Source organism: Cyanistes caeruleus, chromosome 1, assembly GCF_971803275.1.
Source record: "Cyanistes caeruleus chromosome 1, bCyaCae1.hap1.1, whole genome shotgun sequence".
NCBI classification, from domain to species: domain Eukaryota; kingdom Metazoa; phylum Chordata; class Aves; order Passeriformes; family Paridae; genus Cyanistes; species Cyanistes caeruleus.
The window spans coordinates 25,123,694-25,141,952 of NC_141701.1; the positions used below are offsets into that span (position 1 = coordinate 25,123,694).

General features: G+C 39.9%; 1 protein-coding gene and 1 long non-coding RNA gene across 4 annotated transcripts in view; both read left to right on the forward strand.

Annotated features, from left to right (window-relative positions):
• The first annotated feature begins 910 nt into the window (after positions 1 to 910).
• LOC147655390 (uncharacterized) lies at positions 911 to 3,707 on the forward strand. The gene is made up of 3 exons (XR_015285017.1): positions 911 to 1,116; positions 1,284 to 1,438; positions 1,719 to 3,707. It is a non-coding gene; the product is annotated as an uncharacterized LOC147655390 (long non-coding RNA).
• A 7,700-nt stretch (positions 3,708 to 11,407) lies between these two features.
• Positions 11,408 to 18,259, forward strand: part of RUNX1T1 (RUNX1 partner transcriptional co-repressor 1) — a 112,646-nt gene continuing 105,794 nt past the window's right edge. The window contains exon 1 of one of the 3 annotated variants that reach the window (XM_086882648.1): positions 11,408 to 12,071. Coding sequence is in view for 1 of the 3 variants with exons in the window: in XM_086882638.1 (XP_086738764.1) it covers positions 12,044 to 12,071 (28 nt within the window). In the remaining 2 variants the exon portion in view is untranslated. The remainder of the gene's footprint in view (positions 12,072 to 18,259) is intronic. The other 2 variants (XM_086882631.1, XM_086882638.1) reach the window with 2 other exon arrangements.

The window sequence follows — 18,259 nt, forward strand, 5'->3', positions numbered from 1 at the left end:
GAAGAGATGTAAACCATATGATAGATTTTTAAAGAAATACCACCATGGCACACTGAACCTTGTCCCCATCATTGCCACTGGCCTCTGGAAGTTATACCTGTGTAAGAGTGGCACTCTCTCCTTTTTTGTACTGTTTTATGACATCATATCAAAATTTATTATTTAACAAAATGCAATGCTCTTTGGATTTCCAGACGTGAATGTAATCAAATGGCATGTGTGAAATGAATAGAACAGAAAACTTAGCACAAGGAGTGATGAAGTACACTTTAACATGAAGAGTGGTGATGTACATGTTAGCACATCAATGTATCCAATGCAAAGTCAAGCGGAAATTATTTATAAATCGTTTGTCTTTTTAAAGGAAGGTGATGCTAAGATGTTCCCCTTAACATGTTTGATAAGCACATTCTGATGTGATTTAAGTCTTTAGATAGATTCAAAATGAATACATAGAGCCTTGCAGCTTTGATACCAACAAGAACAAACACATCAGAGAGCACCTGATGTAGAATTGAAAAGAACTGACAAATATGCCTCACAGAAATCTTACAGTTAAAAGCCAAGGTAAATTTAAAAAAATGTAGGATAAGTGGCACAGCAACAATAACTTATGAAAAATGAAAGCTTCTGGGAGAGAAAGAGAGGGAGAGAGGTAGGGAAGGAGGTAGAGAGGGAGAGTGGGAGATGGGGAAAGAGAGACAGGCAGGGAGGGAGGGAGGCAGGTTTGATCACCCCCTATCAAGGAAATGGGACAGAAGCAGCACATAGACAAACCAGAGATCCCAGGGTTAGCTTGCATCTACACAGATGAAGATGATAGTTCTCACTCACCTGCAAGTGTGCAGGAAGATTGAATGCTCTCAGGCACCTCCTTATTTTAAGTTGTGCTTTACCTTTATAGTGGATTAGGAAACTCAGTCACCAGTATGAAGTAACTGAGGACAGCTAAGAAGATGAAATATAAAGAAGCCAGTGCTGCAAAGCCCAGTTTTGGTTTCCTTGTCCTGACTTCCCAGAGGACAATGACTGCAGTTTCCATTTTGCTTTGGTGATGAGGGATCAGGTTGGTCCTGAGACTTTCACTTGGACTCTTTGGCTTTAGGCAGCAAAAAGGTGAGACAGGTCTGGGATATGAGCAATTTGAACTTATTTACTGTGTAGTCCAGGAGAAATGTGGAAACAATCTGAAAAGTATTCCTTATGTCTTCATTAAGAAAAAAAAAAAAAGAAAATGAAAACATCTCTCTTTGCTTTTTTGTTTCATTTTTCTTTCTATACAGGTCTAAATATCTAAGGCTACACTGAAGAACCCCACAGTAGTGGTCAAAAGCCCAGGTGGACGGAGACATACCACACACTGAATCAACACCTGCTGCAGTTATCCAGGCAAAGATTCTATTCTGATGATTTTCCCCCACTAATAATGTCACTATAGGTAAATCCTTCAAAGAGGTTTTTCACAGTGTACAGAGGAGATAAGGCCAGTTTGGTGAAATCTGTCAAATTCAGGAAGAAGCTGTTTAACCTAATTGAAGCAGTGTATGTTTCTCTCATGCTAAGTATTGTGTAAAGTCGTGTTTTCCACATTTTAAAAGAAATCATTTCAGGATGAGCTAGAGATTAAAGCTCAGACCTGAACTCTTTCTTTTTTGAAATCAATTGTGGTGAAAATATCACACAAGTAGACTTAAAAGGTCTTTTATTACTCTTGTCAGCAAGAAGATCTGATTCACAATCAACCGTATGCCAAAAATCTTACAAGATGCAGGTACAAATTCAGACCAGACCTACTTCATCATGACAGTGCTGAAACTGTGACATCATTCAGAAGCACTGCTTTGATCATCAGACTGGCATCACAGATATCTCAGAATTATTCCAAAGGACTTCCTGTGATCCCTAAAGGGAGTATATGCTTATAGTAATAGGTCATGGGGAGTTTGAGAAACATTGCAACATAAGTAAACATAAGTTGTGAAGGTCATGTAAGCTGCTGGACTAAACCAGCAGGAAATACAGGCTATGGCAATCAGGATATGACAGACATGAAGTAAAATGGAGGTAGAAAAAAAATCAAGACAATATTTGAAATACCACCAAAAATACATCAGAACTAGTGTGGTTCATCAGCATGATAAAATTTTAAGCAAATTCATACTTAAACTCTCATTAAAAAGGCCAATCTTTTTTATTAACTGCCTAGAACAGACACTGAAAATGAACAGGATAGAGAACAGGACTATTCTTTTGAGAGTTTAAAGGCTCTGTTGACTACATTCCCAGTTCTGGCATTTTATGATATTTCTCAGTCTACAGCTGTTCCAGCAGATGCCAGCAGCTATGGTCTTGGTATGGTGCTACTCCAATTACATGGACATGATTGGAAACCTGTAGCTTATTGTTCCAGATAGCTTTCAGATGCCAAAACCAAGCACAATCCAATAGAGAGGGAATATTGGGCAACCATATGGGCACAAAAAGAATGATATAGCATGTTCTTGGTCTTGATAATGTCTAATGACAGCCCCATGATTCCCATTTTATTAATAGGGTACTCTTTAGACTGTAGAAATCATTCACACATTTGAAATACAGACAAATTCCCCTACTGTAAAATCTGTTCACATTAAGCTCATCTGGAAATTTATGAAGATCACTCCTGTCAGTAGACGTGGTCATCAAAGCCAAAGTGTAAGTTGGTGTCCTTTTGGTGTACTGGCATCACGGCAGAAACCAGATGTGTTAAACTAATCACTTGTGGCTTTTGCACTATTGCTAAAGAGGCTTTCCTGCTAGCTCAGGTATTTATTAGTGACCATCCATGGCTTCAGCAGGCAGAGACAGATAAAGTCCAAGACCATTTGCCTATAATTAACAACTCTTCAGGTTTCCTGTATCTCTTTTCTAAGAGATTGAATTAGAATTGAAGTTATTACAAAAGAAATATTAGCAACCCTGATATTTACTCAGTTGAAGAGCAGTATATAGGTACAAGAGTTCCAAGTAAGTAGCTCCAAAACCTTCAGGATAAAATCAGAAGTCTTGTGATACCCAGGGAACAAAAGATCAGAGAAATCTCATGCACAACCTTTAATGGGAGGCTTTAGGAAAGAATAGTGAAAACAGCATCCGAAGTAGAAAAATGTCTGGTTGGCTGTTTGAAGCTTCTTGTTTTACTTTTCTTTCTGTTTTTTTTGATTTTAAGTTGTGTGGTTGTCTTGCTTCTCACTCATTCCACACAGAAGTAAAACACAGAAAAGTTTATATATATATATATATATATATATATATATATATATATATATATATATAAGCTAGATACTATCTGAGATATACAAAGCCTATGAGGCCTAATTGAATAGCTTTTGTGATGCAGAATAACCCCCAATACACAGAAACCAACCTGATGAAAACCTGCCATTTTAAATGGTTCTGCTTAATGACCTTCAGATGAACAGATGTTAACTCTAGGAATCCTCAAAATTTCTTCTTTAACTATTGGAATAAATCCCAAAGTTTATACAAACTCATTAGGAAAGCTTGTTCTGATATACCTGAATGGGAAAGTATATTAGACTCCCTCAGTTTTTTTCACTGCCTGTTACTGACCTCTGAAATCCTGTTTGAGAGACAGCCATACCACTAAGGAGAGTATTTTGTTGAAGAATGCTAAATTTAATAAACAGAAATCTCTACCTTTGAAACTGGAAATTTGAAGGAATCAATTTCACAGAAGTCACAGAAAAGAGAAAAACTGACTTCATGTTGAAGTCACTGAAGCCTACAATTCATCAGGAACTGCAATTTGCTGTCATGTAGCAAGTTTCACTAGAAGATTGTTTATGGATTGAGAAGGTAAAGGGGGGGGCTTGGGGAGATGTACACTGCTTCCTCAAAACTATAGGAGAAAAGAAACAAACAAAACTGGAAAGCTTCCAGGCAAAAAATGTTACAAAGAGAAATAGATCTTTATTAAGTAAAGTCTGAATAATTAGTCACTCTGAGAAGAAGGAAATACTTATTCACCTTCCCACAATTATCTGGTCAGTATAAAAACATTTTCATTACACAAACCATGGAAATTTTGAAAGTGGAAGCTCATGCTACAACATCAAATAAGAAATACAAATGATTCATTAACTCTAATTTAAAATCAGAAACTTTAAAAAAAAACAACTTCCTTTCAGATTTCCTACATCAGAGCAGAACAGAACCAACTGTAAGTTCTTCCTTTGGCTGCTAACCCAGGGAAGATGTTACAGCCTTGAGACTGAGAGCCAGCCACCACTTACATAGCTCTGTCCAACACAGATATCAATACCCTTCCCCAAACTCATAGACACCACAGTGGCATTAGAAATTAAAATATTTAATCAGAAGTGCTCATTTCTGACACGAGACTTCTCAAAGTGCTTATTTTCTTGTTCAGATGCTTGGAAAGTGGCTGGGGCTGCTGTAAGCTGGACCTATTGTAGCACCATATCCTGTAGGTGGTGAAATCAGCTCCAAAGTCACAGTTTTTTGGGTTCATGGATGATTTAGAGACACAGTTTATAAGCTGTGTCATTGATGGCAGAGCACAGCAATGTGCTGTGCTCTGCAAAAAAAACCACAAGTCAAACCAGGGAAAGTACTCCTTTCTATATTTTAACATGTTTATGTATTGCAGACTAAAGATAGTTTCTAGTTTTGAAATTTTTCAACATGTCTTCTAAATTTGACTTACCTGGTTTCTGTTATGTAGGACACAACTATCAAAGACAATTTTTTTTTTTTTCCCATGGTTAAAAGGAAATTAATTATGCAAGAAGAAAAGAAGTTTGAGCTAAATAAACATTACCTGAAAAGAACAGAATTTTTAGTAATAAGGTTTGTGAGTGTTCTAATTCGGCTCCTTTCCTAAGAAACCAGTGGCCAAACACGTCAGTTATTTCAGTGAGACAGAATCAGGTTATTTCTGTAGACGGGCAATAAATTATTATGGCATGTCACATGAGGTTTTGACACATGCAGCAGCACCTAATTTCAAGAAAAGTTCCAGCAAACTGATGGAGCATACACCCAAATTCAACTAAAGGTGGCTGAATTTAGCTCTTTAACCACACCACTTATGGATTTTCTTATACATTCTCATTACTACTTTACCTTTAAAATGTAATTTTGTGCATTGCACTGTGTAGTGTTAAAAGTGTTATGCTTATTTCCTTGTTTTTCTATGAATAGTGTGTCTCATACTGTGCTTTGTTCTTTCTGGATATTTCTGGATTATGGTTTATTTACTTTCTATGTCCTCTTATCTTGCATCTTTAAAAGTTTTCAAAAATAAAGATTTTGCCAGTGAAAGGGCAAAAATACTTCTCTCTTCTGTAAGGCATCATTTTTTCATTACTTCTACTTTTCCTGTTTGTCTGAAAGGAGAAATAATAAGTGACTGATGTATCAAAGCATCTTCCCTGCATATGAGACAACATTTTAAGTTCTTATTGATCTGCAAATAACAATTCCTGAGAAAACCAGATTTCATCAGTTTCTTTCTAAAAATAAACCAGGCTTTAAATAGAGTCCAACAAATGCAGTAATATCAGACTCAATTATCTAGCTGAGTGTTTTTCACAACAGTTTGAAACATTGAAATGCCATCTTTGTTCATTATGATACATGACTGTTAAGGGTTTTTTCTTTTTAAATAAAAAATCTACTTTATGTTCAAATGTATTTTTCAGCTTAAGTGGTGAAGTACATCCTTTTTAGTACTTAATTTTTTAATTGTTGTCTTGTGATTTCTAACACAGCCATGGAAGGACTATATTTGAGCAAGCTTTTGATTCATATATGAACAGTTAAAACAGGAGTACAGGCACAATAAAATGTAAGTACAATATAAAGGGAACTAGAATACCAACATATCTAGGTGGTTTGTAGAGTATTTCTGGACTTCTGTGAGGAGTATCTCAGGTTATGGAGACACATGGATTTTAACACAATCACTACAATAGAAGTTGTCTTCAAGAAGAGAATTTTTCTTTTCTTTTTTTATTTTTTTCAAGACAGCAGCTTTAAATCCTACCTTTGTTTAACTTACTTTGATGCAAATATAAACAGTGGTTAGGGGGATGTGGAAAATGCGGTTTCAGTTACATCATACTGAGGTCATGATATTAATAGAGTTCTCAGCTTAGACCAGTTTGTTTTTATTTACAGCTGGAGACATGGAGATCTGATATACCAAGAGAGGACTTCACTTCTCTTTATGAAATCTGAACAAGAGAGATTTTCAATACAGGAGCACGATTGGTATATTGGTTAGTTGCATCCAGCAGGGAAATGCAGTTTTATTCCCAATTTAAGCATGTATGTAAGTGAAATAATGTACTGTCAACACATCAGTGAAAAAGATAAGAGAGTTATCCTTCTTTAGCCTTCCATATACAAAATGTCACTGTACTTTTTAGGAGACGTAGCACTGAGGGACTATGTATACACAAAAGGAAACCTGGAACAGATCATGCACCTTGGATCCATTACCTCATAGTAGCTGTGCACCATTATGTACATTACAGATGGTCGCTGTCTCTAGTTAAACAGTAGGTATATTTAAAAAGGGATCATGCTGGCCTTCATAGGTTGTCCTAAGAGGACAACCTGTAGCAGAGGGTCCCTCAGCCAGCAGCTCAGCTTTTTCAGGACTTCTAGTGGTGTTTAGGTAAATGGCTTTGTGGCTGCTTATTTTGTTACTGTCTGATATCAGACCACTATTGTTTATTGCAGGTGGCTGCCCGGCAGGTGGGGAGTTAAGGAACTGTATGCATGTGTGTTAGGGCAACGGTTTCCCCTTGTTAGGCGAGGTATCCCGTGTGTGTGTGCTGTGTGGCAGCTAATACAGAACTTATTGCTTCCAGGAACCTCAACAGCAAAATGTTTCCTGCACTTTGACATTGATGAAAAACAAATTATCTCCATTCTGGTGTTTTCGTGATTGTTATAGAAGAAGCACTAAGCCTGTATTACTTCAGCGCTATCTATTCTCTTGGTTTCAACACAAAAATAATTCAGCACTAAAAATAAATATTTTATATTTTAAAATACATTTAAATATTAATTTGATGAATATTCAAGACCTATTTATTTGCATGACTAAGACAATGGATTCAGATGAGATAAGCTGTTTGCTTCTGTATAACAGAAACTTTTCAAATGATTTTTTCCTCTCTTTTTGCTTGGTGTGCTTTATTTAACCAGTAGAATTTTTTTTCTTGAAAAGATCTGAGTTTTAATAAGAAGCCATATTTCACTAAAATGAGTGACAAAGCTGGCATTCCCACAAATGACTGCCAATATATTATTTTTGTTTATGTGATCTTTCTAAAATAACCCAGCTCCCCTTTTTCTGTCACTGTGCATATATTCTTCAGCAAAGTGCTTCAGAATGCTGCAAAATTAAAGCAGTTTTTGGACTCCTGACAATGCCAAAAGGCAAACAAGAACACAAAAAGTATCCTTAGCATATAATTTAATTAAGGAATATCCTGAATAAATATACATGAAGCAGAGCTAAAATCTATCCCATTAGAAAAGGAGAAGATGTCAAAATGTACACCAATGGTGTTTATTACCTCCTGAAAGGAGATAGACTGCATTTTTTTCTTTAATTTGGAAAGAACTTAATACATTTTCCTCACTATCAAAGGGTAAACAATAGTGTGCACAGAAAGAAAGGCAGGTAATATGTCAGCTCTTGCAGCATGTACATCACCTAGTGGACATGCTTTGCATACTAAAGGGTGGGGATCTATCCTGCTACTGCCTATTTTCTGCTCATGTTATCAAGTGCTAGTCCCGGTGCGCATTTTCCACTTACGTGGAGCTGCAAAGCGCACCCAGCAACTTGTGGCTCACCTGTCCCAGCCCTTGCCAAGCCCCAGAGAGGGGGCAGCATTTCTACAACACAGCACTTCTTATGTCTTTATTGCTTTTCTGTGCACGGGTCAAAGCAGGATTTAGCCTATACTTCCAGCTGAACTGAAAATAATTTTCTGAAGAAAGTGTGTGCAACATTGGTGTAATCCTGCAGCAGACTCCATCCCGCTGCAATCCTCTGCGCTGCACAACCTACAAAATGTGTGCAAACAGACCGAGGGGAAAATGAAGCATGGCTCACACCATCGTGTAAAATATACTTGCAAATTAGAAGGAAAATCGGAAAGACATGGTTAAGGCAAAGGTTTCTGAGTGAAAGCTATCAATGATCCAACTTAGCATTCTATCTGACTGTTTAGCTTTACGCAAATATTTACTGTGCCACTCCATCCAAACGAGAGCTTCTCAAATGAATGTTGTAGTAGCTACCTACAGCTCTGATCCGGATGCCAAAGCCCAATCCAGCTTCAGCAGAAACAAACAGTGAGATCCTGGTGCACTTCACGGATTGTGAAAGCAAGCTTTTGGAAGTGGAAGACACGTTTCTAGAGAAACATCCCCGATAAAACAAGGATGGACCTAAAGTCTGCAGTTTGACTGGAGAAGTGTTTGAGGAGCATGAGCTCTGGATGGGAACATGTGACAATATGTAACACTTTGAGCTGCAAGGCAGTGACAATTAAGAGGGACATACTTGCCTCTATTTTTAAACAGCAATGAGGTGAGTTGATATTTAAGTTCTCTTCCAAGAATTTCAGTGCAGATGACTGCCCATAGTATAATTATTCACAGTAAAGACTGAGCCATGTTTCAGCTCTGAACATTTGATCGGTCTCTGTACAATCAAAATATAGTCAGATTTGGACAGCCTAGCAGGATATTTCTGACTTCCATGTGCAACTATACTTTTACCAGCCTTTCTCTCACACAATGTCACACAGTGATACACAGTGTAAATCCTTCATATGTCAAATCAGACATGGCATCTACAGTCTGCAGAAAAAATCTGCAGGGTGTAAAGTTACCAAGTATTTGTGAGGTCTACTGTGAGGCTGCATTTTTTTTTTTTTTTTTTTTTTTTTTTTTTTTGCTTCCTGAAACATGAATTCATCTTCCAAAGAACGTGTTTATTTTTCCTTTTTTCACACAAAAAACACATCTACTTTCTCCGGGAAATAGAGAAAAGGAAAAGGTATGGATAAGAGAAGTTTGCAATAAGCCAGGCTTCAATCATCAGCTTTGCAATATAATTATAAGACTTGATGGTTACAATCTTTTATTATTTAGGAATCATGTCAATTCTCCCAGCATGTCTAAGAAAAATATAGTTACTATGAAGTAGTTGGCATTTAGCGCTTTCTACTACATTCCATTATCTGAGAAGGTTTTGTCCTTACTGGGAACAGTGGGAAATGTCATATAAGATGAACCAGGGCTGGGAGTTTAATAGGTGATTTCTGTATTTTTCTCATTATGAGATGAAACCACAGAAGTCTAAAAACTTCATGGATATTAAATTGGTAATAGTTCAGACATGATTTTCCAGAGTTTCTAAATCTAGCCTGATGCTTCTCCACTAAATTGAACAGTAATGCCTAGAAAGTTGATTGATCTTCTGGAGCAAATGTACACACTAAAGAGGAAGCATTGTAGGGTGTTTTTTAAAGCTGTAAACTGAGAATTAGGAGTCGGTGTTCAGTCCCTGACACTTCATCAAAACATGATCTGAGACCACTGCCAAACCTCTCCTTTATTTTTCACCTTACACATAGAACAGCTGGAATGAAAGTATTACACCACAAAGATTTTCAAACCAAAATTTCTAAATCTACTGAAGACAAAAAACCCTTGTAAAATTTACTATCTTTAGATTATTTTTAAATATTTGAGGACGCTTTTAAAAAGATTCTCCCATAATTTTAGTCTTGAAATAGACCTCTGTAAAACAGGTAGTTTTTAAATTAGAAATCAATGCCAGAATTGTGGCTGCTCACCATCTTTGTAAATTGAAATCACAGTAGACCAAAACATGTCCTGATTTATGATCTGTGGAGCTGAATTTACTCCAATGTAAATTCAACCATGTATTTCAAGATACTGACCAGTTCAGTAAAGCTCCATATCCTGAAATGTCTGCAGAAAAGGTAGCTTTATCCAGATAGTAAAATATATTTAAAATATATTTTCAAAATCAACCAAAATTTCAAAGCCAGCAAATACTGTTATAAATACAGAGGCAAATACAGTTATAAATATGCATATAAATATACACAAAAATGCTTCCCCCCTTTTGGAAATGTGTATGCCTTTATAATAAACACACTACTTTGCATTCAATAGATCTATTTATGTGTTTAAAATTAAGTATTTGTAAATTTGCAAGATCAGGCCTATAGTATATGTGTGTGTGCGTGCGTGTGTGTACGTGTATGTACAGGAATAAAGAAGGCAGCTTGATTAGAAGTTCTATTCCATGCTCACTCTTTTACTTAACATCTGACATTGGAAAAAAATGAAGCTAAATGTCCCCGCATTTCTGACAGTTCCAATCCATTATCTGTAATCTGAAAAAAAATCCCCATGCACTTTTTTACTCTGAAGCAAATGTAAGAAGTTTTTTTTTTCTTTTTTTCCTCTTTTTTTTTTTTTTTTTTTTTTTTTGTGGAGACGCCTTCTTCATATAGTGACAACATGATAGCAGAGATACCAGTTTGCTGTAGATCGTGTGACTGACAATAATATTCTCTGCAACACGTAGAAGGAAATAACTGATGAATCGGAAAATATATGGATGCCTACCGAAATGATTATGTAATGGAACACGAAGTCAAACGGTGGCATGCTTCTATTAATTGTAGATGATAGTAATTAATTTTCACTGCAGTTGTGATCGTGTCACTGCTTTCAGAAGAATCCAGAATCCCCTTCCAGGAAAGTGTGAAATTGCATCTGGGTTCTTCAAGCCATGAAAGACTATAAATTTCTTTTAAAATAAGAGAAGGAGGCCTTCCTCAATACTGTACTTTAGAAAAAGGAAAAAAAAAAAAAGGGAAAAAGAAAATGATAATTGTTTTCTCTAAGGCTATTATCTAATGCAAAAGCAAACAGTCTGACTGGAAATCAGCTAACAGAAGGGGATTAGAGAGTAGATCTGAGAGTGGCTTGATTTCTAGCACTGCTGTCTCTTCACACAGTGATGAGACACAGGCAGAGCAGCCAGGAGCTCTCCAGATGGCTAGAGAAAGTGTTTGTCTTGGGTTACTGCAGGGCAGTCTGGACTCTTAAAGCCGGGGAGGCATCATTAGGGAGCAAGTTAGATGTCCACCCAGTAAAAGCGAGCGAAAGAAAGAAAGAGTAGGCAGGCTGCCCGAGAGGGACCACGCTCGCCTATTGTTAACATATACTTGACCCCCACTAACCTCTTCACGACACAGATGTCTCCTACCTCTATCACCTCCCACTGCTTTAAGCCCTCCCCCCCTGCACCTGGGTAGCGGGGCCGGCCCGCTGCCGGCAGTATGCTGCCTGCCTCGCGCGCTGCCTGCTAGCGGGGCCGGGCGCAGCGGAGCGGCGGCGGCGCAGCCTCGGGCGGGCGGCGCGCTCGGCTCGGCACCGCTCGGCACCGCTCGGCACCGCTCGGCACCGCACCCCGGCTCGGCTCGGCTCGGCTCCGCCGCGGGCTCAGCTATGCGTCGGCTGCTCGGGGACAGGCAGACACCCCGCCACTGACAGCGGCCGCTCCCTGCGCTCCACATCACGTTTGTCTGAGGCGGCGGCAGCAGCAAGGAGAAGGACCTGGGCATTAACTATCTCGACTTGGAGACTTTGCTTTATTTTTGGTTCTTGTCCTTTTCCGTGGAACCAGTAGTCTCTCTCGAGCTGATCCTCCTTTAAAAAAAAAAAAAAAAAAGAGCGAGAGAGGGTGGTGGGGGGGGGAAGAGCAGCTGGAGTTTCTCCTCAGCTCGTTTTGACTTTTGTGGACGTGGATCATCTGGACTGGGAAGGGAAGCCGCGCGGCGCTGCTCTCCCCTTTCCCACCCCCTCGCCCCTCCAGCAGCCTGGGCTGCCGTCTCTCCCCCGAGCAGGACGGGAACTTTTATTTGCAGCTCGCAGCCCGTGGCGAATGGTGGGCATCTCCGGTCCTCTGCAGTGTGAGTACGGGCGCGGGCAGGGCTGGGCAGGACGCGCCGAGGCGGGGGGAGCCCGAGCCCCTTTTCTTTCCCCTTCTCCTCTCCCGCAGGGCTCCCCGGGCTCTGAGCGGCTCCCGTGGCTGTGACTAACCCAGGCGGGTCGGGGCTGCTGCTGTGCCCGGGCCAGGTTAGCACTGCATGCAGCCTTACACGCTCTGTCCCTGCCTTACAAACTAGCACCCCGGATACTGCTCAAGAGCTCAGAAACCAAATAACCCAGTTTTTCAGAAAATAACCCTCCCAGGCATATATTATAACAAAGCGTCACATTCCTGTCTGGATTTAGAACTTGCTTTTTTTCCTTCCTGCCTCCCTTCTCCCCAGGCTCTAGCGCTGGCCAGTGTGAGTTGGAGTGGCTGAAATATTTCTGATGGGATTGTTTTGTCTCGCTTGTTTGTTTCACTGCAATCATAGGTTTGTGCAGCACTGGCAACATCTTTTCGGACTATTTTGAAAGAAATATTTTAGGCGGTGCACGTCGCCTTTAGCTGCACGGCGGTCTTGCATATTGCTTGTTTCCTAAAACGACAGGATAACGTTAGGGATTGCATTTCCAAAACTGCCATACAATGTAACTGTGTCATCTCGTCTGGCCGTGCTGAAGGGTTCGATTCCATAAATTCGCAAAAGACCATTGATAAGGGAGATTGGAAGGATGAAAACCACATTCCCGGCCGTTTAGACAAGCCTTTGACTTTTGCCGAGTTCGAGTCCTTTTGTTGGTGCCAAAGTTGAGAAATTTGGTTTGGTGTAGGGAAGAATTTGCCACCCGAGCAGGAACACCCGTGACTCCGTTTCAGAATTAATTTACAGCGAGCTAGCTGTCGCTCCTGTACTCTGCTGCCCTAGATGTTAGAGAGAAACCGAAAGTAACTAATCGGACGCAGCTCTTAAATCGTTCATACTCCAACCAGGAGCTAAAATGTTACTTCCTTCACTTCACTGATAAGTTTAAAGGAGGGAGGGAGAGGGTATGGGGAGCCGAAGCAGCGTCCCCCTCCTGCCCCAGGTTGCAGTCGGAGCCGGGCGCGGCGGGACCGCCCTGCCCGACCGCAGCCGGGGGCTCTCCGGCATCGCCGCTGTGGGGAACAGACGCCTCGAAGCCGCTCGGTTTCTCTGGGAGAGCAGCCCTCCATCTTCCGATCCGCAGCAGGCTCTGCCTGTCACCCCCTCCTACCCCTGCCGTGCCCTAAATCGCGGCACGGAGAGGGTCCGTCTCTCGCAGCCGCCCCGCAGGTAGCTCGGGAGCGGGCTGCGATGTGCCGAGGCCGCGGCAGCCAGGCTGCCCCAAAGAGCTGCCCAAGTTTTGCACTGACAATCGCAGGCGGGCGGGGAGCGCCTGCCCTCGCTTGCCGGAGCGGCCCCGAGGTGCGCAGCGCACGGCTGCGCGCCCGCCCGTGCGGGCAATGCTGGGCGCGGTGAGGGCACGGCACGGCAAGGGCTGGCCAAGGATGGCTATATGCCTCTTAAAAAATCAGCCCGCGGGAGCTGCCGTGCCGTCTCTGGGAAAGCAGCAAGTGCCAAACGCTCGGCTATTGGCGTAGCCCGGGCTAACTAGAAGAATGCCTTGTGAGTCTTGGTATGTAGAGCCAAGCGTTTGCTCCAGCTAGTACTTCTGTGCTTAATGTATCGCTGACCCCTTTAACTTTAACATCGCTTCTCCTAATTAATCTGTTCAGGCCCCAGACTTAAATGGCTGTCCACAGCTGCTGCAAATTGATTTATCCCCTGATGGTGGTCCGAGTTGCTGACCAAAGCAGGATTTTTTTTTTTTTCCCCTCCCCATTTTTGATCTACTAATCTGTTTTGACTTATTTCCTACTTACAGTAATGCTTGCATGCTTTTTGAAGGACTTAGAAAATAGTTTCCATTGACATGTAACTAGAAACATAATTATTGTATTTGTAAACACAATATGGTAGGGCTAAGGGTGAGAATAATTTATTTGACTACACCCTTGAAGCCTTACATTTCCATCTCAATTTCTGCATCCTGACAGATGCAATGGAAAGTTTAAATAAGCAACTTTGTTAACTGCAGTTTGAGGCAAGATGTGAAAGACTTTTTTTAGAGTTGAATTCTATTGTCCAGGTTTTGTGTTCAGCTTTTCTGTTAACGGCTTAGTGAATCTGGATAGCCAAGAGGATTGAAACTGGTTTCTAATGGTTGTTAAAGCTGATGCTTGACCTTTCCATGGGAAGTCTGAAAACCTCATTCAGTTTATTCTGGGCTGATTTCCTTAGGAAATCCAATATGATCAGGGAATTTCCTTCGGCTCGGCTGAATGGTAAAAAAAAGTTACTCCATCTTGTTTATGTGTTCTGGTTTTAGCACTAGGTGTTTCTGTGGCTCCCCATCAATAGGAAGATAATAGGAAAAGACGTGAGTATGTCTCATTCATAACTGTACAGTCTGTGAAAATATGAAGTTGGCAAAGGCTTTGTTAGGTGTGAGATTCACTGCAGATTTACTGTAAAGGTTTTTAATTGGGAACTTGCAATAACTATGTTTGATAATTGATAGCTTTCTTAAGGTCAGTTTTACCATATCTGAACCTTCTGTATAATTGCTACTATTTGCAAATAGAGTAATTTTCCTTCACTGTCATGGGAAGCTCAACCATGCATCAGTGCAAGAAAACACCAAACTCCACCAAAAATCTAGCAGACTCTTAAATCCATTCGTGCCTCTGGCAAGCTGGAGCCAGGCTGGGGTACAAGAGATGATAGCAGGACTTCCTTCTGTCTTGTGCTTGCAGAAGGGTGAGCGGCTGGGTTCTTGAGCCATGAGCATGCTGTAGGGAGACAAGAACCATTCTGTTTGTAATGGAATGCAGACAGCAGTGTTAGGTCACTGCTTCCTGGCAACTGCTGCACAAGTTGTTTTTCTTCAAAGGCTTTGAGCTTTTAAATAGTTTCCAAAATCTTTTTAAGTAAAACACTGCCTTCTTCCATTTTCGACCACCTTAACATTAACTTGTTTCATGCCTAAATAATGGACCTGTAAAACGGTCACACGGTATCTCTCATCTGTGTACGCTTAACACTATGTATGCCTGTGTGCACATGGAGTTTTATACTGGGAGTATTGTTTTTAGAATAATGGGGGAGAAAAATAGCTCCACCTGGAGTGCTGGTCAGTGGATAGTCAGTCCAGGACATTCTTCCCTGTCAAATCCTGTTTCTCACTTCTCTGGAACGAACTTCAGACGACAGGCGTTGAATGTGAAGCTCGCCTCACTGAGGTACTGTGCAGACTGCAAACTCCTCATTGCCAGACTCTTTGGGTGAAATAGGCGTCTGCAGTGTTTGCATTGGGGGTGATGGGAGAAAGGGCTTGCAATTGTCATTTTCAACTTTCAAATCCACTTGCCACAGTCCATTACTGTTAAATCTTTAGCTAATTGAATAAGGATATCAGTATGTTGCTATTGCAGGAGCTTCAGACTTTTTAGATGGGGGGTGGAAGAGAACGTCTTATTCTTTGTTCTGTAGAAACTTGTCATGCAGAGATCAAGAAGACTTAATAGCTGAAATAAAACATGAATTTGGTGTTCTGAAGTGGCTATTTCTCATGGCTTGGCTAAAGAAATGTGAAAAGATAATTATTTAATCTGAATACATTAAAAAACCTTGATCTGTGTAGTTAGTAGCAGCCTGCTCTTCTTCATACAGCCTTTAAAAATAACCTATAAAACATTTAAAAAGTTGAAACTGACACTGAATTTAGTATAAGTAATGAGAGTGTAAATCCTTAAAACATTGGCTTCCAGGTTACATGGTCTTCATGTTTTTTCACATCAGCGATCTAAAACAGTTGGTTTAAAAACTGAAAATCTAAGGCAATGGGTCTTGGTTTTCCACATAGATGTTCCTTTTTAAGGAACTGATTTTAAAATGCAGTTATCCTTACTATAAACTTTATTAGTTTAATATATGGTAGCACAAATACATCAGGAAGTAGCAGACTGTGTGGTTTTGTGGATAAAGAAAAATGACCAGCAGACATAAAATCAAAGTTAAAATCTCCTGTTCTTTAAAATCTTTATTTTATTTCCTCCCCACCAAATTTTCATCTGAAAGACATTGACTTCCATTTTTCATTTTTTTTCTGCCATCAATATGAAAGTTTCCAAATAACGTTTAGACAACAGTGGACATTTTATTAAAGTAAATATTAGTTCAGTATAATGGAGGTAATTGTAAGTGATAAGAGCAGAGCAGGTTATCTGTGTGTTGTTTAAACAGAAGGAGCTACTTTGCACCATTTCCAGTAGCCATCTGTAGAGGAGAAGGGTTTGCACCTGTCTGTCCACACTAATTATAGATTAGGTCCAAAGAAATGAAATTCGAGTAGCCTTTCTCTTAATGAAATCCATAGTGATTTTATTGTAAATGTGTTTTGTACGGTGATCGTTTGTCTGTGAGTAAAATAAATTGCTGTATGGCTGTTATGTACTTGTAGTTGTAAAGCATGATACTGCTGCATTAACAAAGGTCCTGAATAAAAATGCAGTGCTCCATTTAAGTCCTAGGCTTCAGTGATGGCTCTAGCTATGCTAAATCAAAAAGGTTCACTGTAGGCACAGTTATTTAAGGGTATGTTTCAGGGTAGGCTTTTCAGTTATCATCACTTTCATGTCAGGGTACTGGCATGTAGGTGGTCCTTTGCCTGAAATATGAGGCAGAAATGGTTTCATGTTAAATATGTACACACATACATGCAGAGTGTGTCAGAAATACTTTCCTCTGGTTTAACTTATATTATTAAAATAAAGTGGAAAGAGTGAGAAATGCATTCTGAAGTAAAAGGTCACATGAATTTCTACCACATCTGTTTACAGTAATTATGAACATAATTAACATAAGAATTACAAGTGAGGTAATGACAAGCTGAGCTATGAGATATTATGCCATAATAGTCATATGTTGGAATTCTCACATTATAGCACACTAGAATTCACATATTCAATGCAAGAAAGAGAATGTTAGATTTTTATCTATTTTAATGCTTCAAAACTTATCTGCCTGGGGCAGATGGACTTTCCGCTTTAGAGGAAGGTAACCCATTATTACAAGAGAGTCAGTTGAAATTAAGATTTCTAGCCTGCAGCTTGGACTTTGAGACAGCTGTGCTTATGGAACGCCACTTCTGTTACACATTTGTATTCTGATTGTATTTATTTTATTAATACACATTGTTTTATTTTTAAATGTGTTTTCACAGCAAACTGCTTACATTAGAAAGGATCCTGGATTAGTTTTTCTTTAGAGTTTTGTGATTTGAGTAATAAAAGTACCATCAACATAGACATAAGATGCACATGGTGGCCCTGCAAGATGAGAATCTGGCAGATCCTAAATTAGTTCATGGCATGATATGTATGTATTTCAAAGCAAAGCTCTGTAACAGAAATACCAAAAAAGAGCAGTCTCTAATTTGTGTGTAATGGTTTGAAATAACATATGCAGAAAGAAATTTGTCTTACTTTGCAGGTCGAATTAATTAGTAAGTCACTTTTCTTTAGAAATGCATAAAACATACCATTAGGTTTAGGAGCTAAGGTTTCAAGCAAGTTGACTAACTTTTGTAATATGACCTGTCTGATTACCTCTAAATACGGTTGTCACACAACTGACAACTGGAGGAAGTTGAGGGAGAAGTGGCCCTTCTTCAGGGTAAAAATACTGTCTGAGGAATGCATAATGAATTTGACATGTGAAAATCAGTTTGCTTTCATTGAAAAATCAAGGTCCTGGTTTTGCAATAGGAACACTTGGCCAATTGCTGTCTTTCCAAGGCTAAACATATAGAGTGGTTTATGAAAAAAATTACCTTGTGCTATGTCTCAGTGATACCAAGAGGTTTTCACATTATTGGATTAGTGGAGGATTTGTGACAGACCCCTTTTTATCTGACATTCATTGCGGTGACACGATTTTCACACACATGCCCTTCCCCCATCTAGGTTCTGGTTTTCACTTTGTATTATGTGTCAAATTCCCTTTATTCCTTTTCTTGTGGAATAAACTGCTATCTTGGACGAGTGATTTTTGGAAGGAGTTTTGCACTGAACAATGCCAGTCTCACTTCAGTGTGCTGTCATTGTCCTCCTCCCTCCTTCGTGGTGCTCCTTGGCCGACATGCA